Consider the following 27,016-nt stretch of genomic DNA (forward strand, 5'->3'; position numbering starts at 1 on the left):
AACATTACTGGGACGCTGTGGAGAGTTTACTGAAAGGGAAGAGAAAGATATAACACATACAGCTTTTAAAAAAGTAAGTCACAGAAACCAAGTGTAAAGGACATTTTTAATCCATTTTTATAAACCAAGATATTTAATTTAGCAGCATAACCGGATGGTCTTGAGGTATTTCTATATCCATACTCTGAATTTCATTCCATCCTCCCACTCCTCCCTCAGACATTCATCCAGACAACAGATTCACACACCAACACATCCATACTGAACTAACTCTGCACATACAAACAACCTGACGCACTCATACTTGAGCATTTGCTCAATAGACAAAAGCCAGAAAGCCAGCCAGCCAGACACACACACACACACACACACACACACGGGTCCTGTTGCCTCAGTCTTGGACTGAGCAGAGCTGGCTCCCTCATAGTGGCTTGTAAGGCAGGCACACTTAATGGTGCAGTTTTGGCTGTGGGACAAAAGAAAACATTTGAAATTGTTACTTTCATTTTGACAACTGATATTCCCTTCAGAACTGTTCATAATGGGGTAGAATAAAACAAACAGACATACACAGTGTCAGAAAAGTCAGAATCAGAAAAGAGAACAAGAACCAGATAGCTGGAGAAGACACTTCATTTATGTGTAGCTGATGTTTAAAACCTGACTCGTTTCAATTTAGGGGATTTGGTGGCGCTACTGGGCCTGTACTAATATCAGGGCACCCTGTATTCAGGGTCACTTTCAGTTTAAAATACAGTGCTGATTAGGCTTCAGCTACAAGCTGCTTACCTCGGTAAACTTCCACAGAGTTAACTGTGCCTTGTGGAAGAACAGTTCCAAGGCCTTTTTTTAAATCAGAAGATAAAAATATCTCAAGACGGGGTTATTGTAGCCTCCGTCTTATCAGGTCCACCAGGTGTCACTGGTTGTTGCCATGGAAACACAGTTCTGCAGCTGACCTGTGCCAGATTAGTTAGAGAGCAGAACTAATTCTAGCTCAACTATAAACACAATTTTACTAAGTAAAGAAAACCACACCACAGAGCACTAACCACATGTTGACATAATTTGATGCACTGACTTTATGCGATTCTGATTTTTAGACATGTAAATTGGTTACAACAGAGTTTATTCTCTCACATATATAAAATACAGTAATTGTGTAGCTTGCTTTTTTGCAAAGGACAGCAGCTGTAGTGAGCTTGGATTCAAATTATAATGGCGACCGAGCGTCACATCAAAAATGCGAGTTCTTGAGTGAGAGTACTCAAAACAAGACTCTTGTGTGGCTCATCCTTTAAATTGACAGGCCAACATCCTCTACATGATCCGTGTTGGTTCACACCTGGTTTGCCTGGAATCTGATCGGCTTTTGGGATCATAAAAAGGTGCATCATGTGGGCATGGAAAGCAGTTAGCTGGTCGTTTCTTTAATAAGGCTCTTAAAAGGAAGCAGCCACAGGTCATGAAACGGATAAACAATCAGGTCAGTGTATTCTTTGTCAGATTGGCAGTGTGCACTGGGGTTGGATATCGTTTCAATTTTATCGATTCTGATTCTACTTATCGAATCAGGTTCTTATCGAATCTCTGTTCTGATTCTAACCCGTTCTTCATCCACTTCCTTCTCGCTCATCCTCCCCTTCGTGGCTAATGTGAAAGGAGTTTCTGTACTAGTGGGGCGTGTCTATGGACTCATCTCTAAAAACTAAATAATGGAATAATTTGGACATAATTTGTTTACCTTCAGTATAAAAAGGTGAATGTTAGCTCGTCTGTGTTTTGCTGGGAACATTTTACCGCTTAGGAACAAGGACACCAACAATACACTCCTGCCTCAAAGGAGTAAAGCTACATATTTAACTACCAAATCATTTTCCCGGTCACCCTTTGTGCTGCTCGGTCCCTTGCTTTTCTCTCCTCCAAACTCACCTTCTGTGTGCCCAGTTTCTTCTCTACTCCCCCAGCCAGCCCCCCACCTTTACTGTCCTTCCAGGGATAGAAGTTAGAGCGTGAAGAGGAGGAGGTGGCAGAGCTGGAAGAGGAGGAGGGCAGGCGGTGCGCTGAGGGTTTGGAGGAGGGTGAGTGCTCCTCCATGCTGCCACCCTTGCGTTTCTTCACCAGGCCCTGGTGCTCAAAGCCTCTCCCGCTGCCCTGCCCGTGCAGTCCTGAGTCCCCCACACTGCCCCAGCTGTGGGAGTTGTTGGTGGCAGAGGAGGGGTCTGGGGATGATGAATGGCCCAGAGGAGTGTGTGTCCGTCTGTAGGTCCAGACTGCCTTGGCGGCTGGCGAGTGGGACTCTGAGGGGGAGGGGTGGGGGCGAGGTTTGCTGCTGGGGGAAAGCGTGCCATTGGTCTGTCCATGTGGGAGAGGCAGTGGAGTGGGGGGTTTACAAGAGGAAGATGAGGAGGCGGCGGCAGCAGAAGGGGGGCGGCCGCGGTCTTGGAGCGTTATGCAGTTCCTGTCTGGGCCTGAGTGCTCCCCTTCCTGTGACGGGGCTTTGCGTTTGCGTAGGGCAGCGGCTGCAGCGGCCTCTTCTCGCAGCTTTAGCATCTGCTTGCTGGGACGTCCCACAGGGTTCTTGGTTCGTCCGGGACCCGCCTGACGCATCGTCACAGGCTTACACGGAGACACCAGATGGCCACCACCAAGGCTGCTGCCACTGCCCCCGGAGTTCTCTGATTGTATGGCTGTTGGGGGTCTCCCTGGACCATGACTGGATGAAGAGGAGGAGGAGGGTGCAGTTTTGAGAGAGGAGCTGATATGACTTCCTGTGCGGACCTTTGAATGTAATGAAGAGGAGGAAGAGGCAGCTATGGAAGAGGGAGACAAGGACCTGATGGTCTTGGCTGAGGGAGAGGAAGATTGAAGGTCTGTGGCTTGAGGTATTTTCCTGGATTTGGAGAAAAGAAATCCATAAATCAATAAATTAAATAGACTTTAGATCAGAATAAAAAAGTACCATTTTATTATTAAATTCTTATAATTATTATAACATGTTTTATTATAACAAAATATGTATTATATTATCTAAATTGCATCGTCTGAAATCCAATATTTTATAATGATATTTAGCAGATATGCTTTAAATCTGACAAATCTCAAGCCAACACTGATATAAAAAGGATTACAAGAGTTTCTATTTACTTATTTAGAGTTGAGCATGGCATGCCAATGCTTTTGGACTACCAACTGAAGTGTGTCCATAGCAGCAAGTACAGAACGGAGGGCGCAGTCTTTGATCAGATACCGTCTTTCATCATGCCTTAAAGTTGAATAGTTATTATATCATAAGTATTAGAATATGTTTCTGTTTAAAATCCATTATGTAAAATGTCATTTCCAAATTGGTTAACAAGAGTACATTGAAATTGTATAAATAGGACACATTAAACCCAATTTCTCAGTACCACATGACAACAGAATCGCTGCTGATAGATGAGGTGAGCAGAGCCTCATACAGAGAGACAGGAAGAAGTGGGGCAAGCCAGTGAAAGAGAAGTGTAGGGCTGTGCGAGTGTGGGGAGAAGAGAAAGGGAGTAGATTCTAGAAACGTTAAGGAATAAACACTAAAATAAGGTGGAAAATGACCTAGAATAACGGTGTGTGTAGCGGCTCTGTCCCTCAGAACTGGTTTTGGTTTCAGAACCGTTATAGCCCTAATTTTTAGTACTCAGCTGAAGTATAGGATGCACTGATACAAAGCTGAATCACAAACTTTATCTTTGCATCGTCCATTATTTTTATATATCACACCTTGTTGTGCGTTATTGCTTACAGCAAGTTCTTGTATGACTGTTTACATCTGCAATAGAACCCATTTTCTTCCAATGAGCTTTTTTTCTTATGTACAATGTAAATGAAGTCAATATCAGCTGATTTTCTGGGAGATCAGTCTCCATCTTTACTGCCAACTTCACAGACTCTTCATCAACGCTATTCTGGGCAGCAGAAAACACCATCTGCTTCATTTGCTAGTGACTAAGCAGTGGGTTACACTCAGGTTTGTCTAGTGTTACCAATACACAGGATCTGATGCAACTAGCCCTCATCCATTTACAGTGGTCGAGAAACTACCAGAAAGAGAGTGGTACACTTGATCTGGTACAGTTCAGCAATTATCATTCAGCACAAAGACTTTTATACACGTCACTAGGGATTGGCAAATTTCAACTGTGCGATCAGGATGGTGGGTAGAGCTTATAACATGAAAGTAGCAGCCAATTTGCATCAGTGGGATGAATATTTGTTGTGTGGGCATGTCACCCATCTGGCACCGACAGCTCATTTTTATCAGAGATTAGAACCAGTTCAATATGATGGACAGGAGGCAGAACCAATTCTACCCCAGTGAAAAACTTTGGTAACCTTTTACCATTACTCTGGGCATATTTTGTTCGATATATAAATAGGTTTGTTTAGGAACATATTCTGTTATTTAGCAAAGAAAAGTTGGAAAATGCCCTGTTTTGGTAAGAGTACAGACACTCAGTATTGTATTGGTACCACCATCAAAGCCATCTGAAAACACCCAGCCTTATTTTCAGTGACATGCAGAGGAAAATAGAATCAGTTTTTGCTATATAAATGCCAGTGAGAAAAAGTAACCAGTTATTTTTCCTTGCAAAACAAGTGAAAAAGGCCAAGCAGGAATGTGAGCTCAGGTTTCTTACTTCCAAAGATGGGCGCTGATGTGCTGCTCCAGCATGCTGCTGAGAGCCGACCTCAGGTGATGAAGTCTCCTGTCAAACGTGTAGATGCCGTGACCCAGCGCATGGCTGCCAAACGAACATACCTAGAGAAAGAAGACTTGTTGTAAGTCTTTTCAGGAAAGGGTCTCCTCGTGCTAATCAGTATCTGTGGTGGCTTAGAAACAGCTCCAATAGATAAAACACATTTCATTGGTGTCTTGGTTCTGTGTTTTCATGGATATCTGGGTAAAACAGGATCAAAACCACAACCTCTGCAGGGAACAACTTGAAAATGAAACAGTTCTGTAAAGTGAAATGCACAATTACCCTTGAATTACAACTTTATAAAACAATACATGTGGTGTGTAAAATTCTTCTAGTTAAGCCACAATTATTTGACACTTTTATCCTCTGACTGAACCTCTGAAAACAAACAGCTACTGAGGACGGGTCTGCTGTAAAAAGGTAAACAGATCGACCTGTCAACCAGTTTGAAATTTTCACTGTCCAAACCTTCATTATGATACGAGAGTAATGAAGAAGTACTAAAATCAGGAAGACCAAGATCCATTCCTATTATAGCTGTCAGTAGTAGTCGTCAGGTGTGGAAAGCTAACTTCCCCTTTTTACTGCTGAAGGCCTGAAGGCAGGTTTAGCTGGAACTGGAATAGTGGTGCGACAGTTCATTGATAAGCATTGCTAGCACAAACATGACTTCCCATGATCAGTCCTCACACGGAAAAGCTACCTGTGATATCACAAGAGACAATATCTTCTGTATGCAACATAAAACTCATAAACCAGAAGCTATTATGGAACAAAACTGCTGCAGTCTGATGACACAAAACTGCTTTTGGAGAAAAGCCTAGTATGCTTGTTGTGTTAAATTAAAGGTTTTATGTGTAACATTCATAAAACTCTTGTTATGAATGACACCTGTGGCCACTTATTGAAGTGCAGTCAGCATCCCGTTGCTCGCGCGTGCACTCCGCAGACGTGAGCGATCATCATCTTGGGCATTGTCACAACACTGACGTGACATACACTAGGGCTGGGCGGTATATCGCTATAAAATGTATACCGATATAACTTCAAAAGAGATATGAAATTAGACAATACCGTTTATATATATATATATATAGTTTGATGTTGCGTTAATTAATGTGTTTCCGTAAAGTCCTGCCAGCGTTTTCTCCTCTCTCTCCCTCACCGTGCAGCCCCGCCCCCCCCTCTGCGTCTGCACGCAGCCGTCTACTCAAACTCTCAACAAGATGGAGGGAGACAGTGCTGGTCGACACTGTTGAAGACCTGGCTTGTAAAAAGAAAAGCACGGTTCAGTCAGTGTTTCCCACACATACACTTTACTTTGGCGGGTCGCTCAGGTTGGGCGACACACTGTAGCATTTATCAGAGACACATGGTGATTACTTTAGAAGTCGCGACACTGTGGATATTTAACAAGAGCGGACCAGGGAAAGCCACAGTGAACACACCAGTCAGATGTTATTCATTAGCCACGTTGGTTTTGTTTTGATAGGCTACGTCGTCAACACGCCTCCTCAACATGCAGCTCAGCTGCTGCTGTGAACGGAGTCACGGGAGGCAAATTTTGACTGAGACTTTATACAGCCTAGCCTCCTACTGATGGAGAAAGTCACCGGAGCGGACATACAGGAAGAGAGAGACGGTAAAGCACATTTTCCACTGCACGGTACCTGCTCTACTCGTCTTCTTTTGGTTTTCCATTGTGTGAAAGTTGTACTTGTACCTGCTACCAGGTACTTTTTTCGTATCACCTCCGTTTTATCCGTCTTTACATTCTGAGTAATGTTGAAACGTTTTAACTAACAAGAGAGAGCTGTTTGTGCGTCCCTGGTGTGTGTGTCGCATTGAATATTACGTCGCGGCAGTTGTGTGTGGCGTCGCTATGACGACCAGCTACATTGAGGGCTACTATCTGCGATGGAAAACGGAGCACGGCCAAACCGAGTTGAGTTGAGCTGGTAATGGAAAAACGGCATATGAAGCGGGGAACGCTGACGTGTTTGCAGCGGAGACGTGAGGTCTGTTGAGTGGGAAGAGATCTGAAGGAGGGAATTTAATAAGTGAGTGATACTCAAGATGTAGAATGAAGTATTATTAAGACGGTGAAATAAGAAACAAGCTAAGTTACTAAAATGAGTAAAAACATGTCTGCTAAAACCGCCCCCCCTCCCCAGCCCGCTTAGCAGAAAATACGATATATATTTTATACCAGAATTCTGCCTAACAGTACCGGGATATGCCTTTTGGCCATGTCGCCCAGCCCTAACCTATACCAGACTGAACGCTGACGTTATCATATGTAATTTTCCTATATTGGTCATGATGTTGACTAGCTTGCTGTTGACACATAACCCAGGGTTCCCAATCTTTTCTAGAGATCATTTTCCAGGACTTTTACAAGACATTTCCACTGATGACCAAGTTGGTATGACAGGGATCATGTCATTCACTAAATATGTTCCTCTCTGCAGAAGTCCGATTTTAAAGATGTGCAGTCTATAGCTATAACATTTCTATGAAATCATTTATTACATGTGTAGAAATTATGACAAATTGATTGTGCCTTGTTTTAATGCCATTATTTTTATAATATTGCTATTGTACTTTTTTTGTTTCTATTGGAAAGCCCTTTGTGTTCTATGCTTGACAAGTGCTTTTCTTATAAATTATAGTTTAACCACTGCTGCTGGATCATCAATAACTGAACAGCCTCAACACAAATAACAGACTACAACTTTGCCTACAACCTAATCCCTGCATTCTGTTGAACCTTAGCTTTCTAGCCTGACTTAGCCCAAATGTACGTCCATCGGACCACTGTCACGCCACACTTCACAATGACCTTGCTGAATTGATATGCAAGTGTAATACCTTCAAAAACTGGTACTTCTTCATAGGTGTGCAAATATCAGAAGTTAATTGTTTTTCTAAAGAACGTGTCACAATAGCAAATTAAAACAAGCCATGGTATAAATCAGTATGTACGTAATGTAGCATTGCGTTTGAAGAGAAAATGCTAGCAAAGGAAAAAAAAGGGGGAAAAAAAGAAAAAAATGCTGTTAGCCAGTATTTAGTGGGTGTTTGATGCACATCTGGCCTCCCCTTCATTGTTTTGACCGGCTTCCTGTTCATTCTTTTTCAACAATACCCAACACATATGAAACCTTTTCTCCTAGCCAGAGTTGAAACACAAACCTTTGCAGGCAAATCGAACTAGCAAGCACTTCAACCTGGGTAACTGAACCAAACAAGTTAACCAATTTATCATTATTCAACCATTTAAAAACGAGTTTCAGTCACTTGAATTAATGTCATCCATGTGCTACATGTAACGCTGCCGTAAGAACAGAGCAACCGCAATACAATGTTAAAATAATTTTCCAAGACAACGCAAGATTTTCCAGGACATTTAACTTTTTCCTCTCTTCTAGGTGGTTTCCATGACTGGAAAATCAGTCAACTGTTCCAGGTTTTCCAGTACGCATGGCAACCCTGATAACCCAATCAGCTAACGCCATGAATCAACCAACGCCATGAATCAACCAACGCCATGAATCAACCAACGCCATGAATCAACCAACGCCATGAATCAACCAACGCCATGAATCAACCAACGCCAGACCCACACTATGCAGCCAAGCCACAGCCAGTGGGACCAACCCCAGCTTAGCATATGTCACAGTTAGCTAGTTGGCCACCCTGACTTGCATCACTCTTGGCTAAGTAGGAAGTAATCGTTGGTTATACACAGGGGCACCCGGCACATACGCCCACAGCGTGCTATCCGCAGCCTACGGCATCCTTACACTCATCAGCGTAGGAAAGGGAAGCACAGGGATTGGAGCAAGTGCAACGGACCTTGAGACAATCACTGCCCACTCCATCTTCCAACCACCTAGCCAAACTTGCTGGAACAAACACCACAGCAAGCAGTGCGGTGGCCCCAGGAAGAGAGCTGTGATAAGAGCTAAACCAAGCTTGGAACCATGAGAGTGAGCAAGAGAAATGTCATAAAGATTCGGCCCAGCTTTCAAACATAGTGTCTGTACAAGAAAAACATCAAATACGTTTGGTAGGAATCCCCTCATTCTCTTTCCCCACTGTTAAATCCAAGAACAAACTGCTCACCGCTAGGGGTCTGGGAGGTGCAGCAGAAGATGGGAACTCAACAGGCTCTTCGGGTCCTTCGGCCTCACTTTCATCACTGGAGATTCGTCCATGAACGAGAGGTGAGGGGACTCTGAGACTTCCCTCATCCTGCCGCTGCTTCTCCTCCTCTGGGGTGCTCTCTGACACAGCCGTAGACCGACTGTAAAAAAAACAACAAAAAACAAATTCAACCAGCTGATTTTCAAATATATTGAATATAGTTATATTATACAGTAATATACTGATGCTCACTGCCTCTAACCCTCATTGTCTCACAATTATTGGATGTGCGATGCTACGTCACATGCATCCAGGAACATGATCTAGATTAGGGCTAAGCAATTGAGATATAATTGAGAATGAGTTTTTTGTTGCTTCTCATCGTCAGTTTGACTTCATGCATATTAATTAGGACATACACTTAGTTGCTAGCTAAAACGAATGCAATCTAATCCAAATGTACTGCAATAAACCCTACCTTCATTAAGGTTTCATGTTTTTACTGAAAATGTTTAGTGTGGCTTAAAATGTCTAAGGCTGCGGTTTGAGCGCTGTTTTACTGCTTTGCATTGCACAGAGAAGTATTATTTAGCCTACTCATTAATATAACATGGGGTGGACAAATTAATAAAAACATGCAACAGAAATACAGAGAACAGGATGATATGAATGAGTGTGCGAGAACCACATAGAAGTGAAAGTAGCTACACTTGGTCATTATGTAATGTAATTCTAATGTACTTCTGTGACGGGAACTGCAGGCTGGAGCCTATGAATGCTGGCAGTTACAGTTTAACCTAGACAGACAAGCTGAACATGGGGGGGGGGGGGGGGGGGGGGGGGGGTGACATGGCTGGTTACCGTTTTTCATGTACTTGTACTTTGAGTATACTTTGTCATTTTACTTTCACTTAAGTACTTTGATACAGTTCAAGACTAGCTAAATTTCACATCAAGAGGAGATCTCTCTCTTTTTGAGAATAATCCCTGATGTGACTACACTGTGCTCATTCTGCTCAAAACCTTTTGAAAGGCTTGTGCAGACTTGTTTTATTATTTTTTGAGAATGAACAAGCAGAGAAGTTGAACTTACAGCAAAGTGTGGAGGACTTCGCAGTGCACGAGGCTCAAAGAATGCCGTTCAGACAGGTGAGTAGAACGATAAACTCACTGATAACTGTAACTCACTTTCCAGATGAGATCGTCAGCAACCACCGTGCTGCCCATCAACATAGAGCTAGGGATGTTCATCTTCCCTAGTCTCATGATTTGATTACGATTATCAGGTCAACGATTCGATATCTCGGTGCATCATCTCAAGGGTGGAAATTTTTAGGCATCCTCATTAAGATTATCAGTATTATGATTATTACGATGCGATTGTAAAACAAAAAGGATAAAGATGTATTTTTTTTCTCACTGTGTGACTACTTGGTACTTTTAAAGCAAAGTATTTGCACTAATCCAACAAAGTAGGTAGTAATGAAACGCAGATATTTAATGTTACTTCATATAAATATAGCTAACACTGCATAACCTTATTACAGCATTATTAGTGACCTCTACTACTGCCATTTTTATTTCTGATGCTGCTGTTATTAGTATAGAGTCAATCGATTTATAATCGTCCAAGTCCGCGTCACGATGTATCTAAAAATCTATCATTTGACACCCCTAGTGTGTAAAACTGTGCAGTCTCTGCTTTGCAGTGTGTGTTTGTGGCTGCAGCCACTGTGGAGTTTATATTGTTTAAACAGCTCCATGTTTGTCAGAAGTGTCAGGCTATTTAATTTATTTGTTTGATCAACCAAGTTTACACACTCTGTGAGTAAGCAGTAAAAAGTGTGGCTGTTTGAAAAACGGAAGAAAAGCTAATGTTTTACTCACAACAGAGCAAAATATTTTGTCTTAAAAAAACAACATCTAAATCATTTTTAGATGAAAGTATAAAAATGCCCTAGCTGCCACCATGCACACTCGTGAAGGCGTCACTAGCGAGCTTTAGTAAATATCACTAACCTGAAAGCAGGGAGGCTGGCCAGAGGTCTCCTGCAGTGTGGAGCCCCTGCCTGCTCCCTGGGGGCCTCTGGGCTGGGTGACCGTCCAGTGGAGGAGCCTCCCTCCAGAGATAGGGCCCCTTTCTCACGAACCTTGGTCTTGAGTTCAGCCACTAGCTGGTCAAAGTTCTTGCTGCGGCCCACCACCTTCCTCCGCTGATGGATGGAGTGGATCTGAGGACCAGGACACAGGATAACGACAGTTAGTCACGGTTTCATTATGACTGACTTCCTTTCAAGTAAATGTTGAGAACAGGTTACAGCAGGGTGCAACTCCCCCACGGCTACCTCAGATCCTACTATCAACCTGCACCACAGGCTACAGATTCAACTCAAATCTCATCACACAGCCAACTATAGTGGGTTGTAGGTTAAAGAGGAGAAATGGACAGAAATATTAATCTCCAAAGTTTTGCTAACTAATATCATAAACATGTTTATTGGCCTAAACCATATAATCAAACTTTGGGGTTGACGTTTCTCCAAAAACCCTTCATGTATCTGCAGGTGTGCAAGTCAAGGATCTTGGAGCACTAAAATTCGCTATTTTATCATTTTCTTCAGTGTGGGTTTTTTGTGGTTGCCATAGTCACACTGCAGGCTGTGATGGCAAGTTGAAAAAAATCTAACCATCACCAACTCCGACAGCAGCACCGAACAGTTGTGTGCGGTGAAGAGAGCTGCAGCCGATCTCTCTCTCCTTGTCGGAAACAATGGACAATGAACCGCTGGATGTCTAAAAGCACCTTTAAGCCAAAATGGGACATGTTGAGTTTCCGATTAGAGAGGGTTGGGTCAAGTTTCAGTGTTAAGGCTACGGTAAAGGTAATTGTGGTGGGTGCGCATGAGAAGAACCTAGGTAGCAAGACACCAAGACCTACCAACCGTTTAAATCCAGTGTTTCCAGGCAGCAGCAGTGGGATGGTGGGGATAATAGAGAACTGACCAGTTTGATTTTTCACCCCCAACATATCTTTACTTCTGAAGTAGTATAATCTCAGGAAACTTTTATGGCTTTTCATTTGTGGCAGTGCAACAAGCCCCTTATGGTGCTGGCTTTAGTGAATTGTGCCCCCAGTTTGACACTTATTCTAGGGCATATGCTGACTGCTAAAAGGTAAAGGGGTAAACTGGTCCCATTTCGATGTAGTGACACTTCTGTTTTGTTTTACATTCTGTTAGTTTTTATAACCTGGTCCTGGAGAAACGATGTCATTGAATCTGTATTTTTTAATAATAAACTTTTAACTTTCCAGTTTACCACACACAAGGTACAGGGCCTTCCCAAAGAATGGAAAATGATGCTGGGCCATCCGAATCATTAAAAAGAATCTAATGTGCTTTAATTTAGGATTTCTGCTGTGGCTTAAAAGCAAATCATATCATTAGATTAATTAAAACTGATGGCTGCTGTTTATTGAGTCAGCTCCATAGTTCACTTGCAGGTTACAGCTCTGTAGGTTAGGAGATGTCTCGCCATTTTAGCTGTCCCTTATGCCTGATCTAAACTGGCTTGTAAAATCCCTGATTATTAATTAACTTATCAATTATTTTTAAAATAACTCATTAATTAATTAGTGACAAGTGTTGAAGTTGCCTATTTTCCAAAAACCTGAAGACATTTTATGTGCAATTAAATCAAACAGACCAAAGTAGTAGAACACTGGAGAAGCTGGAGCAAGCCAATGTATTGATATTCAATTGTTTTGGCATAAAGCCTCAAGTGTCTTACAACGTACATTCTTGTATTAAATAGCACAGTTAAGAGGCTTGATCAAGTAGCACTATTGCTATATTCATTAAACTTATGCATCAGTGTTACCTATAAATCACACATCTAATTTCAATCATTCCAAGTTATGAAAGTTAATAGTTAAAATGACACATTTCCTTCCTAGCAGCAGGTGGAAGATCCTGAATCTATTCACCTATAGAGCAGGTATAAGTGTCTTTCCTGTCACTCCTGTCATTTCCTGGTAATCAGGTCATCCTGTCTCTACTCGGCTGGATGTGGCCTCTCACACTCACTTCCTCCTTCACACACACACACACACACACACACACAACCACCACCATACATGGACTCTTCCTGTGCTGGGAGCCATTTTTACATCTCAGTATCAGTGCTGATCAGTAACTAGGAGCAGTGACTGCAGTTTCATCCATTTGACAACACCTACTCTACATTGTTATCACTCTTTCTTCCATTTAGCACTTAAAATTTTATTTTCTCCAATGTTATTTATTGTTTAAAGATTATCTAACAATGGGATCACACAGCTTTATGTGCAAAACACAAGGATCCTGTGATTCACTGAGCCGTAACCCACTATCAGGTCATCTAATCTGGTATAACAACTTTCACTGAACTTTTGAAACACGTGTAATAGATCTAACTTGTCCAGACACTCTACACTAGCAACGGGCGAGCTAGTGTCATCCAGGTCCTCACCACGGCCACCCAGAATGTGCAACATCAACTTGTCATCCCTGATGGCTCGTTAGGGACCAGTACACAGACACTCTAGCAGCTTTGATATTGGCGATAAACAGGCTGCAAATTTTAGTACTACAGTGAGGGGGGTGGCAATTTTCTTTTCATCTACTCCTTTACAATTAGCGATCCCAATGGTGGGTGTAAAAATCTGTACAAACAACATTTGTGAAATTATATGACGAACCTCCTTTTTCAACATTGTAATGTTGGGGGTTGATTTATCACTATATATCTGAGGGCTTTAATAAAACTATCGCACCAGATCCTCTTGTTATCTTTGCATCAGTTAATCCTGACATTAATAAATGTAAGGGGCAAGCCATTTCCCTTCTTACACTGTTGGCCAAACGCCTTACCCTCCAACAGTGGCAGGTTAGTTAGTTCTCTATTCCAGCAGTGGCTCTGGGATCTGTGCTTCATTTGGAGAGACTATAAGCTATAAGCTTACTAACAGAGATAATATCTTCCTGAAAACATGGCAACCCGTTTGTTAAATCAACAGCTACGAAGATTTTATTATTCAATCTAATGTCTATTGAAACATATTGTACATTATGTTGGCTGTCAACTTTTCTATCTTCCCACATGCTGTTGTCTTTATTATTTAGATATTTTTAAAACTATTATTTCTACCCATTTGTTGTATTTTCTATTATCACCTCTGTCCTTATTTCCTATTTTATTACAATTATTATTTGACTTTTATCCATCCATTCTTGAGAACAGACACAAGGTGGTGAAAACTTAAGGTTATTTATTAAAAGGCAAGATTTTCTACGCTGCTTCATTTTTTCATGTGGAACCAATGTCATTTTGTGTTGAACTTGTACCTTAGAGACCTCCAAGGCAAGGGCTGGAGGGGAAGGGTGGGGAGGGATGTTTGTTGAAGAAAAGAAAATGGAAGGAAAATGTTGTTTTAATTGTACATCGTAAGACTTCCATCTTCAATAAATAAATAAAAGTATATATCTCCAACTGCAAACACCTCTAAACAATACAAGCATCTATGGTGGAGTACTATATTGTTATCCAGTTCTTCAACAATACACTTCCACTTCACAATAATTCACATAGTGAAATAAGTATTGCGTGACCATACAGAGAAATAAAAACAAAACTAAACTTGTTCCATCACCACATTACTGAAAAAGGTCTATTTTATATATTTTTCAGCCCCAAAATTTATTAATCTATGTTGCTAGACCAAGAGCGGAAGTAAATATTGTAAGTAAATGCAAATATTTGGCTTGGATTGATCTACACACAGTACTGTCATACTACTGGTATCATCAATTAGAGCTTAAAAAAGTTAATATCAGTTGTTGAAATTACATTTTGATATAAATTTCTGTCTATAGATACAGGTGGATGACAAATTAAGGAAACTTAAAGAGAAAGAAATAATGAACGCAGATGCTTCCATATAAGACACCAGGTCTCACTGGACAGTGGTTTGATGAGTAGGAAAATTATGATACAGACACCTATGGGAGATTTTGGTGCAGCGTGTTAAACAGCACTCTCCACCACCATCGTCAAAACCCCAAATGAGGGGATTACTTTGCAGTTCATCGCCCCAGTAGAGTTCCACTCACTAATTCAAAGGAGCAGTGAAGATGGTCGTACAACAACACACAGTGTTGTAATTTGTACATCACCTCATACAACTATGAAATTGGTAAGAAACTAAAAAAACAAAACATCCTGATTTATACTAAACTATTACAAAAACAAACACCACTGTTGGCTGCTTTGAGAAAATATTCATTAAACAAAATCAGTGTGTCCCTAGAATAAATACTTGTAGTATTAAAAAAAGCTTTATCGGTGTCACTTTATTGTGTAGTGCATGTACCGCACATTATCCCTTCTCTGCCAGTGACATATTTCTGTTTGCTGTCTACTATCTGATAAAAGCACAATGCCAAACATTATCTGACTTGATGGCTGTTGGCAGCGTCACAAAGACACCACAAACTCACAACCTACTTTCCTGCTCTGATCTGGTCAAAAGCAAAGGGGACTGGATGTGAAATTAAGCCTCTGAACCGTTTACTGAACCACACAGAGAAAATAGAAAAGAAATGAAAACAATAAACAGAGAGAAAAGAGAAAAAAGAATTGCAAAGACAAGATGGTCTGAGTCACAAGAAGCAGGGCATTGGTCTGGTGAAGCCGAGTGTGTTTGGAGCTTACATTGCATGTCAGGAGGCGAGTGCAGACTTTCTTCCTGTCAGGGTCAAGGACGCCGCAGTGTTTGTCCAAGTCACATTCCCTCTCTGAGGACACAGAAAGCATCTCAGTCAACAAAAAATAATAATAATAAAAAAAATAATAAAAATCTGAACATCTCTATACTGCTAAAAAGTCAGTTAAAAAAACAAACATTTACAAATGTTTTACATTTTCACTGGAATGTGTTCTACCCAGGTGTTTTTGACCACCTGACACTCTGTGCACACAGGAGGCAGCCTCGACTTTCTGTAGTTTTTCGGCGAAAACACGCATCTATTTTAATCAGTACAGCTAGCTACATAGGCTGCATGTACATAGATCGCACTTAACACTATGGCTGGACACGGATATTCAAATGTTGGGTACACATTTGATTTCCAACTCAGTCTCTTAGTCCTGCACTTTGGTCTACCAGCCTAGCTGTAACAAAGCTAAAAACAAAGTTTTGGTAATATTGACTTGCTGTTTTAGTTAGCCTACGCTATGAGAATAAAGAAATGGAGCGCTCTCTCTCTCTCTAACACACGCACACACAGACAGTGACCTACACACTCATGCACTCATCTCTCCCCCATCAGATTTTCCCTCACTCATGTCATTGACAGGACTTCTTGGGTATTTATCCTTCTTCTGCTGTTCTGCTTCTATCTATCAAAATACATAGCTGTAGCTCATAAAATGACAGCCCCGCTTATCAACAGACGTCTAAACAATCTTTATAACACTAATGCTGCAGAGGGCTCCAGCAGACTGTGAAAAACACTACAGGGTGAGGTCAGTTGAACACGACTAAACTTCTGTGCCAATAAATTACATGAGCATGCCCATTCCTGGTAGATTAACCATTAAATGTAAACAGTGTAATTCAACTGTTTACTTTGCAATTGTCGAGACAGTGGGGAATTTTTAGGGCTCCAAGCTCGAGTGGGGCTGGGAACACGCAAATGTAAGGCATCTTGGTTCCCAGTACCAGCGGAGCTGGGAACCCTATAGAAATCGTAAAGATTTTTATTATTTTGCTTCCGTAGAGAAAACGGATACTGTGGCCTAGATGGTAAGTGCTACCGACGCGAAACTCAAGGTCACCGCAATGACGTCACGTGCAAAAATTCACACACTTCTACCTCTAGGGGGTGCTTTAATAATTGCGTTCGGCCTTTTAACTCCTGCATATGAAGGTGTATATCAAAAACCTTTTATCCACGCATTCGGGGCATCGAGGTGAATCTCGTGGTATAGGCCATGCCCATTTCCATCTATAATTTTTTTTTCACAAAAAAACAAACTAAACTATTTTAATTAACTCCTCTGAAACCTGTCTGATCGGCACCAAACTTGGCACGGAAAATCTCTGGACGGTGTGCGCCATGAGCTGCAAAGCAACTGCAGGATGTTGAGTTTCCAATTTATTTATTTTTTTAATACTAATGGTTTTGTACTGGCCTAATCGGGCCAATGAGTTGCTAGTTCAACTGTCCCGATGATACTTTTCACTGGCCCCCGGTCGAGTCCTGCTCTATAGTCACAAGTCACATTGACTTGAAACTTGAGCCAAATTGTTGAGGATGGTCCCCTGACTCCAGGGACCAAAGTTGACCCTAATATGCCCATAGGTGGCGCTGTTAGATGTAAAAAAAGAAATATCTCCATTACCACAACTCCAATTGACACCAAATTTGGGTCAGTTGTTCCCCATTGGCCCCTGTTGACACCTGAAACATTTGATGAAATTTGGCTTATAGGGTGCACTAATATCGAAGCTTAAATACCGTCAGAAAACCTATTTATTTTCAACCAAAGGACATTTTGCCTCATAACTACGCGACAGTACATCGCACATTCATAAACCTTATAGCTGCGTGTTTGGGGCATGATGCCAAATACTATGGTTTAGGACACGCCCTTGTGCGATGATGTTTTCATTTCGTAAAGTCGCAAAAAAACCCTGAAAAACCTATTTTAAATGAACTCCTGCAAAACTGCAAGTCCAACCGGCACCAAACTTGGCACGGACCATCTCTGGACCAAGCTGATAAAAGTTAGTCCCCCGATTGATATGCGAAACACTTCAAATTTTATAAATTAACAAATGTTTACACCTAACGCTCTAAACAGGAAGTAATGTCTTATCTTAGGTTAGGAATGTCCGATGTACACCAAACTTGGGGAGCTTATGTGGTGCGCCTTCTCGAGGGGCTGTATGAAATTTGGTGTCAATCGGCCTCTTAGTGGCACTATTAATCGTTCAGTGTTGTCTTTGGGTTTCCTAGCCCGAGTGTGTAATCAGCCAGCACTAGTACTCGCACTAGAGCCATGGACACCAAGCTGTGAGACACTTGTATCTTTGGAAACAAAGGGAAAGATGACCAAAGAGAAAACTGAAGAGTGTCAATTACTCCAGCATCTACAAGAAAATATAGAATGTAGATCACATGTTTGTATTGTAAATGTGTTGTTTTTTTTACCATATTGGAATTGAAACTAGGAATCGATAGACCCGGGCTTAATAAGCAGAAACAGAATCTATAAAATTCAAATCATACCCAACCCTAGCAGTGGTTTAGCATATTTGGGAGCGTGTTGCTCTACGGAGGAGGCAGCTAAAAGCAGCACATATTAGCATAATAGCATCATGGCTCTGGCTAAATCTACATCTGTCTACTGCAGAGGCACAGTCCACAACCTGGAGGAGGAACTAATATACATGAGCGTATTATTATAACATTAAATAAAAAGTATAATGTTCAGTTTTAAGTATACTGTTAGTATAATGTTAATATATTTAATATAGTCATTATAATTTCATATAAACAGTATACTATTCTACCACTAGTTGAATATTAAATCCAGTTACAGCTGTTTTATTATCTTTTATTTATTCAATGTGTGTGCAAACAAAATGCTCTACATTGGTACACCAAGTACTAACTTGTCAATAATCATATTGTTCATCAAGTTTACTGTAGTACGTCAAACTTTTTTTAACGTCCCGCCCCATCCAGGCTGTGATTGGTCAATTGACAAAAAGTGCCACTGACCAGCACATTGTCTTTTTGAAAAGTTCAACATGTTGAATAACAAAAGGCACCGATACAGCTAACGTTAGATGGCTAGTTAGCCAAATACAAACCTTCCTTATCTTTTCCCTGTTTTCTTCTGTCTAACTGCTTCAGCTGTCGATGACTCATCTCTGTCTCTGGCAGAGCGGCCGGTCTCCCGGTGCTCCTGTGGCCAGTCCCACAATGTTTTGAACGATTAGCAGCGGGCGGGGAGGGGGGTTACGGTAGGTTGTTGTCTATAAATTTACTTGCACAAACTGATCGGACTAGGCTTATCCGTTTTTAGAGGCACATAAGAGAGCCCGGTGTGTGCTAATAATGAGCAGACTGCAGCGCACACAGAAGAGGGTGTCACACTTTTTTTCTGTTTTATTAAATCACACCCTTTCTGCGGTTATGTAATTTCACATGACGACATCGCGACTAGTGATTAGATTAGTTGTGCAGCCCTACACATAATTAAAGTAAACAAACTTTATGTGGCTGACTCTGAGCTGAAACAGTTTAAACCAGTAGACTTCCAGGTATATTTTAGAACACTGGTGAGGACAGTTCCTCAGCGCAACGTCCTCTTAAAGACTTCCAGCACGGATCTAAGAAATATGACCATGATTACTTTGCAGGCAAGATGATCTCCTAGAAGCAAAATATATACAAGTTTGTCCAGAAAGTACTGCTGCGCCATGGTTTTGTTCCGTCCTCTTCACAGCGCTATCTTACACTGGAAGCATCTCAGATGCATTTCAGGAGCTGAGCACATTGTTCCCTTGTTGTTGTTCCCTTTTTGGGCTTCTACTCTGCTTACCAGCAACGGCAATCTGCGACCTGGTTTTGTTCGGTTGTCTTCACGGCTGCATTTCAACTGAGTCTAGCTTTATTGGCATGAAAGTAAAAACAATATTGCCGAAGGTACAAATTAATAAAAAAAAAGAGTAGTCTATGCCGTTCTGTGTCTAACTTCCTGCCCCGTTCGATCTGCTCTTTGCAGCTTTACGCAGCTTCCGTCAAAAATAGACTTGTGTATTCTTCGCGGAGACGACCTAAGAGCTGCATCAGGGACATGCAGCGCCTGATGGACTCCCAAGCATTGACTAGAAGGCCCCAACCAGCTCCAGAAGCCGCGGCGCGGCAGACACATGTGGACTCGTGGACTTTGCTGTCTACTCTGGAATGTAGCAGCAGGCCAAATCGCCCCCTTGGCTGTAAGTTTAGAAAGCACTTGATTTGATATGCAGCGGCGCACTCTTTTTAAACGGCAACATCGCCATTGATCATGTTCATTTAATTGTGGGAAGCTAAAATCGTAATCGCGATCAATATTTGATTAATTGTGCAGCCCTAATGATAAATATCCATCCTTCAACCGCTCACTCTGTTCATATTATCCAAACTGTACTCACTGGAGGCCACTTTGTTGTAGGGTCTGGGGATCCGGTGGCCTGGCACTGCAGAGGCCAAAGGGGAGTCCTTCCTCTGGCTCTGGGTGGGGGGCCTGTCACTGGGTAAAGGCCTACCAGGCGGGGTGCCTCCATGTGGCCAGGGCGGATCTCTGAGTGATGGAGTTGGAGAGCTCATTGGAGGCTCCAGAGGCGGCGGCTGCTTGAATACGGATGACTCTGTGTGGCTGCTGTGGAAGGACTTCTCCAGCGGGGAATGTCTAAGGGATAGAAGAAGAAAGGAGATACCAAAGTTGATTGTTTTTGGCTTAACTTTTAAACACTGGCAAAAAAAATTAAATAAACTTTTTAAAACCAAAGTTATCCCAGTTTTCTTATTATTATTATTATTATTATTATAATCACATACCGTACATACAGAGTTTTATCCAAAGCTGCAAAAGTCACTTGCCTGTTTAGAGTTATCGTTTGGATTTGATTTGACGACTGAAATAAGAAGCAGTAAAATCTGCCACCTAAATTTAGCTGCTTTATATCACCATTTTGATATTGTAATCATGAAATGGGGATTATGAACCAAAAAAAACAAAAAAACATGACATACAATGTAATGTATGTCTGGTGCTTAATTGGCTAGGATAAAAAAAAAAATTTTTGATTGTAAGTTTCTGAGGTTCCTAGTGGTTGTCTCTGGTAACCATTGAGCTTTAGAGATGCTGGTATGCCGACTTTGTTACATTTGGAAAGAGGCAGGTGTGCAGTTTGTAGTATTTATGCTAAGCTAAGCTAAATGGCTAATAAGGCTGAAACTTTATATTTACCAAACAGACACGGAGAGCAGTATTGATTTTCTCATCTACTCTAACTTTAGGCAAGAAAATAAATAGGCATCTTTCCCAAATTGTTTAACTGTTACTTTAATCCAACCAAGTTTAGCCCTTTGTTCTTCACGTTTTACACTTCAACACAAGTATTTCATTAGGGCATCAAAACAAACACAGGACTACAGTCCATTCTTTAAAGCTTTTGTCTACTTTCTTGATAAGTTATATTCTGTGATCCCTGAGCTCTGGTTCGAACTTTCTCTCCAACTTAAGCCAATCTTATCTTACCGTAGTCCATCCTTGGAGTTCTTGGAGTGTCTATACTGCGGTGGGGTGGAAGGCGAAGGTGGGGCTGCCCTTAGCTGCCCAACCCCCTGTCCACGACCCTCCCAGGATGAAGCAGAAGCAGCGTTGGTCCCATGGGAAGGAGAGTGGCCGTGGTGGGGCCTCTGCTGGGGCTGGGGTGCAGGGGTGGGAGAGCGCAGTCGGGCGTACAGCTTGGCCAGGGGGCCGTGTCTCCTCTCGCAGTGCTTTTCAAATGCCTGTGGCTTCACTACTTGGCCACAATGGCTGCACACCACCAGGTAGAAGTCATCATGGCCAGGGTAGAGGCCAAAGATGGACATATCTGTGAGGAAAAGGGAGGAAGAGGAGTTATGAGGAGAGAAAATACTATGAACACATATCAGGCTGCAGAAGAGGTAGGCAGGTAGATTTATTTTGACACAATATAACAGGTTATAGAGTGAAATTGAGTTTGCAACTCCCTTCTGCTACAGAGCAGACGATATACACAAAAGCAAATGAAATAATGGAAAACAGAAATAAACTATATTCAATGGAGCAGTGCTGAGGAAGAATTTGAGTTTAAAAGTCTGATAGCTTGGGGCGAAAAAGCTTCTCTGCAGTCTGGTGGTGCGGCAGCAGAAACTTCTATCTCTCTTCCCAGAAGGCAGCAGGGTGGTTACTGTCCTTTAGTATCCTTTGGGCTCTGTGTACCTCACCTCACCGATGCTCAGGAGATGGGTACCAATGATCTTCTGAGCAGTTTTAATCACCCGCTGCAGAGCCCTCCGGTCTTGGGCCGTGCACATCCCATGTTAGTGATGTTTCCAGTCAGTGATGTTTTCTATTGCTCCTCTGTAAAAGCTGACAAGAACTTGGCACGGGAATTTGGTCTTCTTAAACTTCCTCAAGAAATCCAGTCGTTTGAGTTTTCTTCACTAGCGTGGAGATGCAAGACGACCATGTCAGGATCTCTGTGAACCTGAAACTGTTCACCTGCTCCACTAATGTAGACAGGAGTGTGCGTCTTTATCCCCTTTTTCCTGAAATTAACAATCAGCTCCTTAGTTTTGCTGATGTTGAGCAGTAGGTTGTTCTCTGAGCACCACTCTACAAGATAATTTCTTCCTGATATGAAGTCTCATCATTGTTTGAAATCTAGCCGACGGTGGTGGTGTCGTCCGCAAACTTCACAACAGAGTTCTCTATGGTGAACATATTTACACAGACATACTATCAATCATTTCAATATTATCATATAATTTATCAGGATGTGTGCCTTAGCACAACGTTACCCAGCTTTAATACTTGCCCTGGTCCCTGAACCAGAACCTCCATTTTCCTCACTGTCTCTGGGCAAGGCTGGAGACCAAAGGAATGCTGAGGCACAGTTCATTAGGCTTTACACTTTAAGTGTTAATATACACAGACAGCACACACAAGTAAGATTATCAGTTTAGGCTTTCTTGTTTTCAGATGTTCCAAATAACAACAACAGACTTGTCATGTAAACGGGGTGGCGATGGCGCATCAAAGACACATGCCTTTGGTGTGAAAGACCCGGGTTTCGATCCCCCTTCTGTGACAGATTCACCAATGTGTCCGTGAGCAAGCCACTTAACACCTAGTTGCTCCAGAGGCGTGCGACCTCTGACAAATATAGCAACTGTAAGTCGCTTTGGATAAAAGTGTCCACTAAATGAATAAATGCAAATGTATAAATGATATTGTGCAAACTTACCCTCCTTACTGAGTGACATGGCCTCTGCAGCCTTTTTGCCATTCTTGCTGCAGTCGTCTACATCAGGCCCTGAAAGACCACACATTACATACATGTTCACTAAGCCCCTTAGGAGGTCATATGTTTTCCAAAGGTGATATGTCAAACTCATCAGAAAGGCAAAACCTAACTCCACAAATTCTGCACATAAACAGGCCCTTAAGCTGTGTTATATAAAGGGCTGTTTTGCAGGTCAACTGCTTCTCCACTGACTGCAGCTGGCCAATTTTTTTTTCTAGTCTTTTGTATCACAGCTAACAACATTAAGTAGCTAAAGGTATTGTGCGATGGAGAACGACTCTATTTGATAGTTATGGACAAAGTAGCACTTGGAGGGATGCCAGACAATAAGTAAGCGCACATACTTAAAGCTGGGAAGGGCAAGAGCACTTTTGGGCAGAAGTCATAACGTTACATGTGAGATTTTCTGTCGCATACAGACATGTTAACATCTCTTAAATGGAGGCAGCGACGCTGGCAATAAAAGGGGGGACACTAAAATGAACGTTAGGCGAAAAGAACACAGAGTAACGTTAGCCTGTATCAAAGGCTGGGCCAGCATTACATGGTGGCAACAGCATCAGACTCCTCCTCCGTCCCCGGTGTCTACACTCAATCCTCCTGCTGCTAGCATTAGCATGCTAACGCTAACTGCCTCGTCGTCAACGGCTAGTCTGGCTCGCTTGCTAGCTAGCTTAGCTTTCCACGGCAAGAAGTTGCTCGCCCAGCCATCCACACTAGCCTCCTTCCGCTCTGATGCCAGCGCTGCCGAGCCGGTTTCACTCAAATGAAACGCATCCATTAATAGCTGGCAGGCTGTTTCATGGCTACAGCCGTAAAACACAAACTATAATGGCTATATCTTGAAAACTATCACTTATTTTTTCTTGAAAACAGCGTATGCAGTGGGACCTGGGAGAGAGCAACATGTTACCCACCCAGCACTAGGACCCGGCAGGGTCTTTGTTTGGGTAACATGGTTAGCTCTGTCCTCCGTTTCCACGAAAATAAACCCCCGCGCTTTGGTTAAATTGCTTCGTAGCTGCCAGTGTTTGCGTCAATGTGCTTCCTTACCATCCGCCGCTGTCACACCGGTCCACTCGGCCCAGGCAGTCCAGCTTTGACCCACGAAATCATCGAGGCTAGGCACCCGCCGATCCAGAGCAGCCATTACTTTTACTGCGCGTTCACGCACCGCCATCATCACTGCGCGGCAAGCAACTTACGTCATATTTCGCGCTCTCGACAGGATAGGAACTTCCTGCGTGCGCGTTCTTGGGACACCTATAGAAAGTATCTAAATTATGTATTTATTTTTTATTTTCTAACCACTTTGAAACGTTAGTACTTTGTTGCTGCTGAGTCTGAAAAACAAGAATGCGAAGAATAAATGCAAGGAGAAGCCAATTTTATTATTGACATATTTGAAAAACAGAGAGGAGCAATTCAAAATGCAAACTGTGTGGCAGAGACAGACAACACATGAATAGCCTATAACGCAAGACAAGTACATTTGTAAGGCACCTTTCAAACACAGAGGCAATTCAACGTGCAGTAGAGCGACAATCGAGCACACAACAAAACAGGAAAAATTTTAATAGCGAGTGAGCAAATACAAGCAAGGTGAAGTCCGAAACAGAGACAGAAGAAACACATAATCCTAAATGGACGTCAGGGTCCCTTTCAATTAACAGAGCTTTTCCACCTTTTATGACCAGTGTTAGAGGACCCCCTCCATCTATACTGTATATATTTGTTCCCAGTACTCACAACGCACTCCACAGACTAAACATTGTGGATTTAGGATGTGCCCGGAGACACAGCAAACAGCATGCATTCTTGTCCTGGAATCCTACCTGGTCATAGTTTTTCAATTTCATTAAACACAACTTTATTTAGGTGTCTGAACCATGTAAGCATAATATAAAATAAAACAGTTTAGGTCCTTACATAAAACAGGGAAGTTACTCACATCCCCATCCCTTGATAATCCAGTCTTTATAAGTGATGTTGAGGCTAACACTACCACCAACTGCAGACTCAAAAATGACCATAAAGTTCACTTATACATAAAAGTTCTGTTATGTGAATACAGATTTCCGCTAACTGCAACCATCGTAAACCATACATGTATATAGAAGCATATCGGCTTCCTCCCCAGAGGCCAACAGCAACAGTGTACGTGAACTATTTGGTCCATCCATTCCTATGTTTACTTCTTTCCTGGTTCAGACAGACTCTTTCTTACTGTTCATTCCTGCACACAGCAGATGTGAGTCACTGGACTGATATTTATCTGTGCGTGACTCATGTCATCAACCATCAGTGATATTACCGAGGGGTGGCACATTATCTGTGGTTCAGCCTATATTTGTAAGTTCGTACATACAGTGGGTACGGAAAGTATTCAGACCCCTTTAAATTTTTCACTCTTTGTTTCATTGCAGCCATTTTCCAAAAATCCAAAAAGTTCATTTTATTTCTCAGTAATGTACACTCAGCACCCCATCTTGACAGAAAAAAACAGAAATGTAGAAATTTTTGCAAATTTATTAAAAAAGACAAACTGAAATATCACATGGTCATAAGTATTCAGACCCTTTGCTCAGTATTTAGTAGAAGCACCCTTTTGATCTAATACAGACATGAGTCGTTTTGGGAAAGATGCAACAAGTTTTTCACATCTGGATTTGGGTATCCTCTGCCATTCCTCCTTGCAGATCCTCTCCAGTTCTGTCAGGTTGGATGGTAAACGTTGGTGGACAGCCATTTTCAGGTCTCTCCAGAGATGCTCAATTGGGTTTAAGTCAGGGCTCTGGCTGGGCCATTCAAGAACAGCCATGGAGTTGTTTGAAGCCACTCCTTCGTTATTTTAGCGGTGTGCTTAGGGTCATTGTCTTGTTGGAAGGTAAACCTTCGGCCCAGTCTGAGGTCCAGAGCACTCTGGAAAAGGTTTTCGTCCAGGATATCCCTGTACTCGGCCGCATTCATCTTTCCCTCGATTGCAACCAGTCGTCCTGTCCCTGCAGCTGAAAAACACCCCCACAGCATGATGCTGCCACCACCATGCTTCACTGTTGAGACTGTATTGGACAGGTGATGAGCAGTGCCTGGTTTTCTCCACACATACCGCTTAGAATTAAGGCCAAAAAGTTCTATCTTGGTCTCATCAGACCAGAGGATCTTATTTATCACCATCTTGGAGTCCTTCAGGTGTTTTTTAGCAAACTCCATGCGGGCTTTCATGTGTCTTGCACTGAGGAGAGGCTTCCGTCGGGCCACTCTGCCATAAAGCCCCGACTGGTGGATTGCTGCAGTGATGGTTGACTTACTACAACTTTCTCCCATCTCCCGACTGCATCTCTACCTCTCTCACCAAGGCTCTTCTCCCCCGATAGCTCAGTTTGGCCGGACGGCCAGCTCTAGGAAGGGTTCTGGTCGTCCCAAACGTCTTCCATTTGAGGATTATGGAGGCCACTGTGCTCTTAGGAACCTTAAGTGCAGCAGAAATTTTTTTGTAACCTTGGCCAGATCTGTGCCTTGCCACGATTCTGTCTCTGAGCTCTTCAGGCAGTTCCTTTGACCTCATGATTCTCATTTGCTCTGACATGCACTGTGAGCTGTAAGGTCTTATATAGACAGGTGTGTGGCTTTCCTAATCAAGTCCAATCAGTATAATCAAACACAGCTGGACTCAAATGAAGGTGACCATCTCAAGGATGATCAGAAGAAATAGACAGCACCTGAGTTAAATATGAGTGTCACGGCAAAGGGTCTGAATACTTATGAACATGTGATATTTCAGTTTTTCTTTTTTAATAAATTTGCAAAAATTTCTACATTTCTGTTTTTTTCTGTCAAGATGGGGTGCTGAGTGTACATTACTGAGAAATAAAATGAACTTTTTTGATTTTTGGAAAATGGCTGCAATGGAAAAAAGAGTGAAAAATTTAAAGGGGTCTGAATACTTTCCGTACCCACTGTATACTTTCTCCAC

General features: G+C 42.2%; 1 protein-coding gene across 1 annotated transcript; it reads right to left on the reverse strand.

Annotated features, from left to right (window-relative positions):
* Nucleotides 1-87: 87 nt before the first annotated feature.
* On the reverse strand, nucleotides 88-24,250 carry atxn7l2a (ataxin 7-like 2a). Its single transcript, XM_038695772.1, has 10 exons — nucleotides 24,094-24,250; nucleotides 22,981-23,049; nucleotides 21,243-21,582; nucleotides 20,134-20,390; nucleotides 15,636-15,718; nucleotides 10,905-11,116; nucleotides 8,865-9,045; nucleotides 4,674-4,795; nucleotides 1,933-2,893; nucleotides 88-466 (listed from the first exon to the last, which is right to left on the reverse strand). The coding sequence occupies exons 1-10, from the start codon at nucleotides 24,221-24,223 to the stop codon at nucleotides 449-451; spliced, it is 2,373 nt and encodes a 790-aa protein (XP_038551700.1). The 5' UTR covers nucleotides 24,224-24,250; the 3' UTR covers nucleotides 88-448.
* Nucleotides 24,251-27,016: the final 2,766 nt, after the last annotated feature.

This window comes from Micropterus salmoides, unplaced genomic scaffold (genome assembly GCF_014851395.1).
Source record: "Micropterus salmoides isolate LMB-PRFRI ecotype aquatic unplaced genomic scaffold, ASM1485139v1 Ms_hic_scaffold_4, whole genome shotgun sequence".
Lineage (NCBI taxonomy): Eukaryota > Metazoa > Chordata > Actinopteri > Centrarchiformes > Centrarchidae > Micropterus > Micropterus salmoides.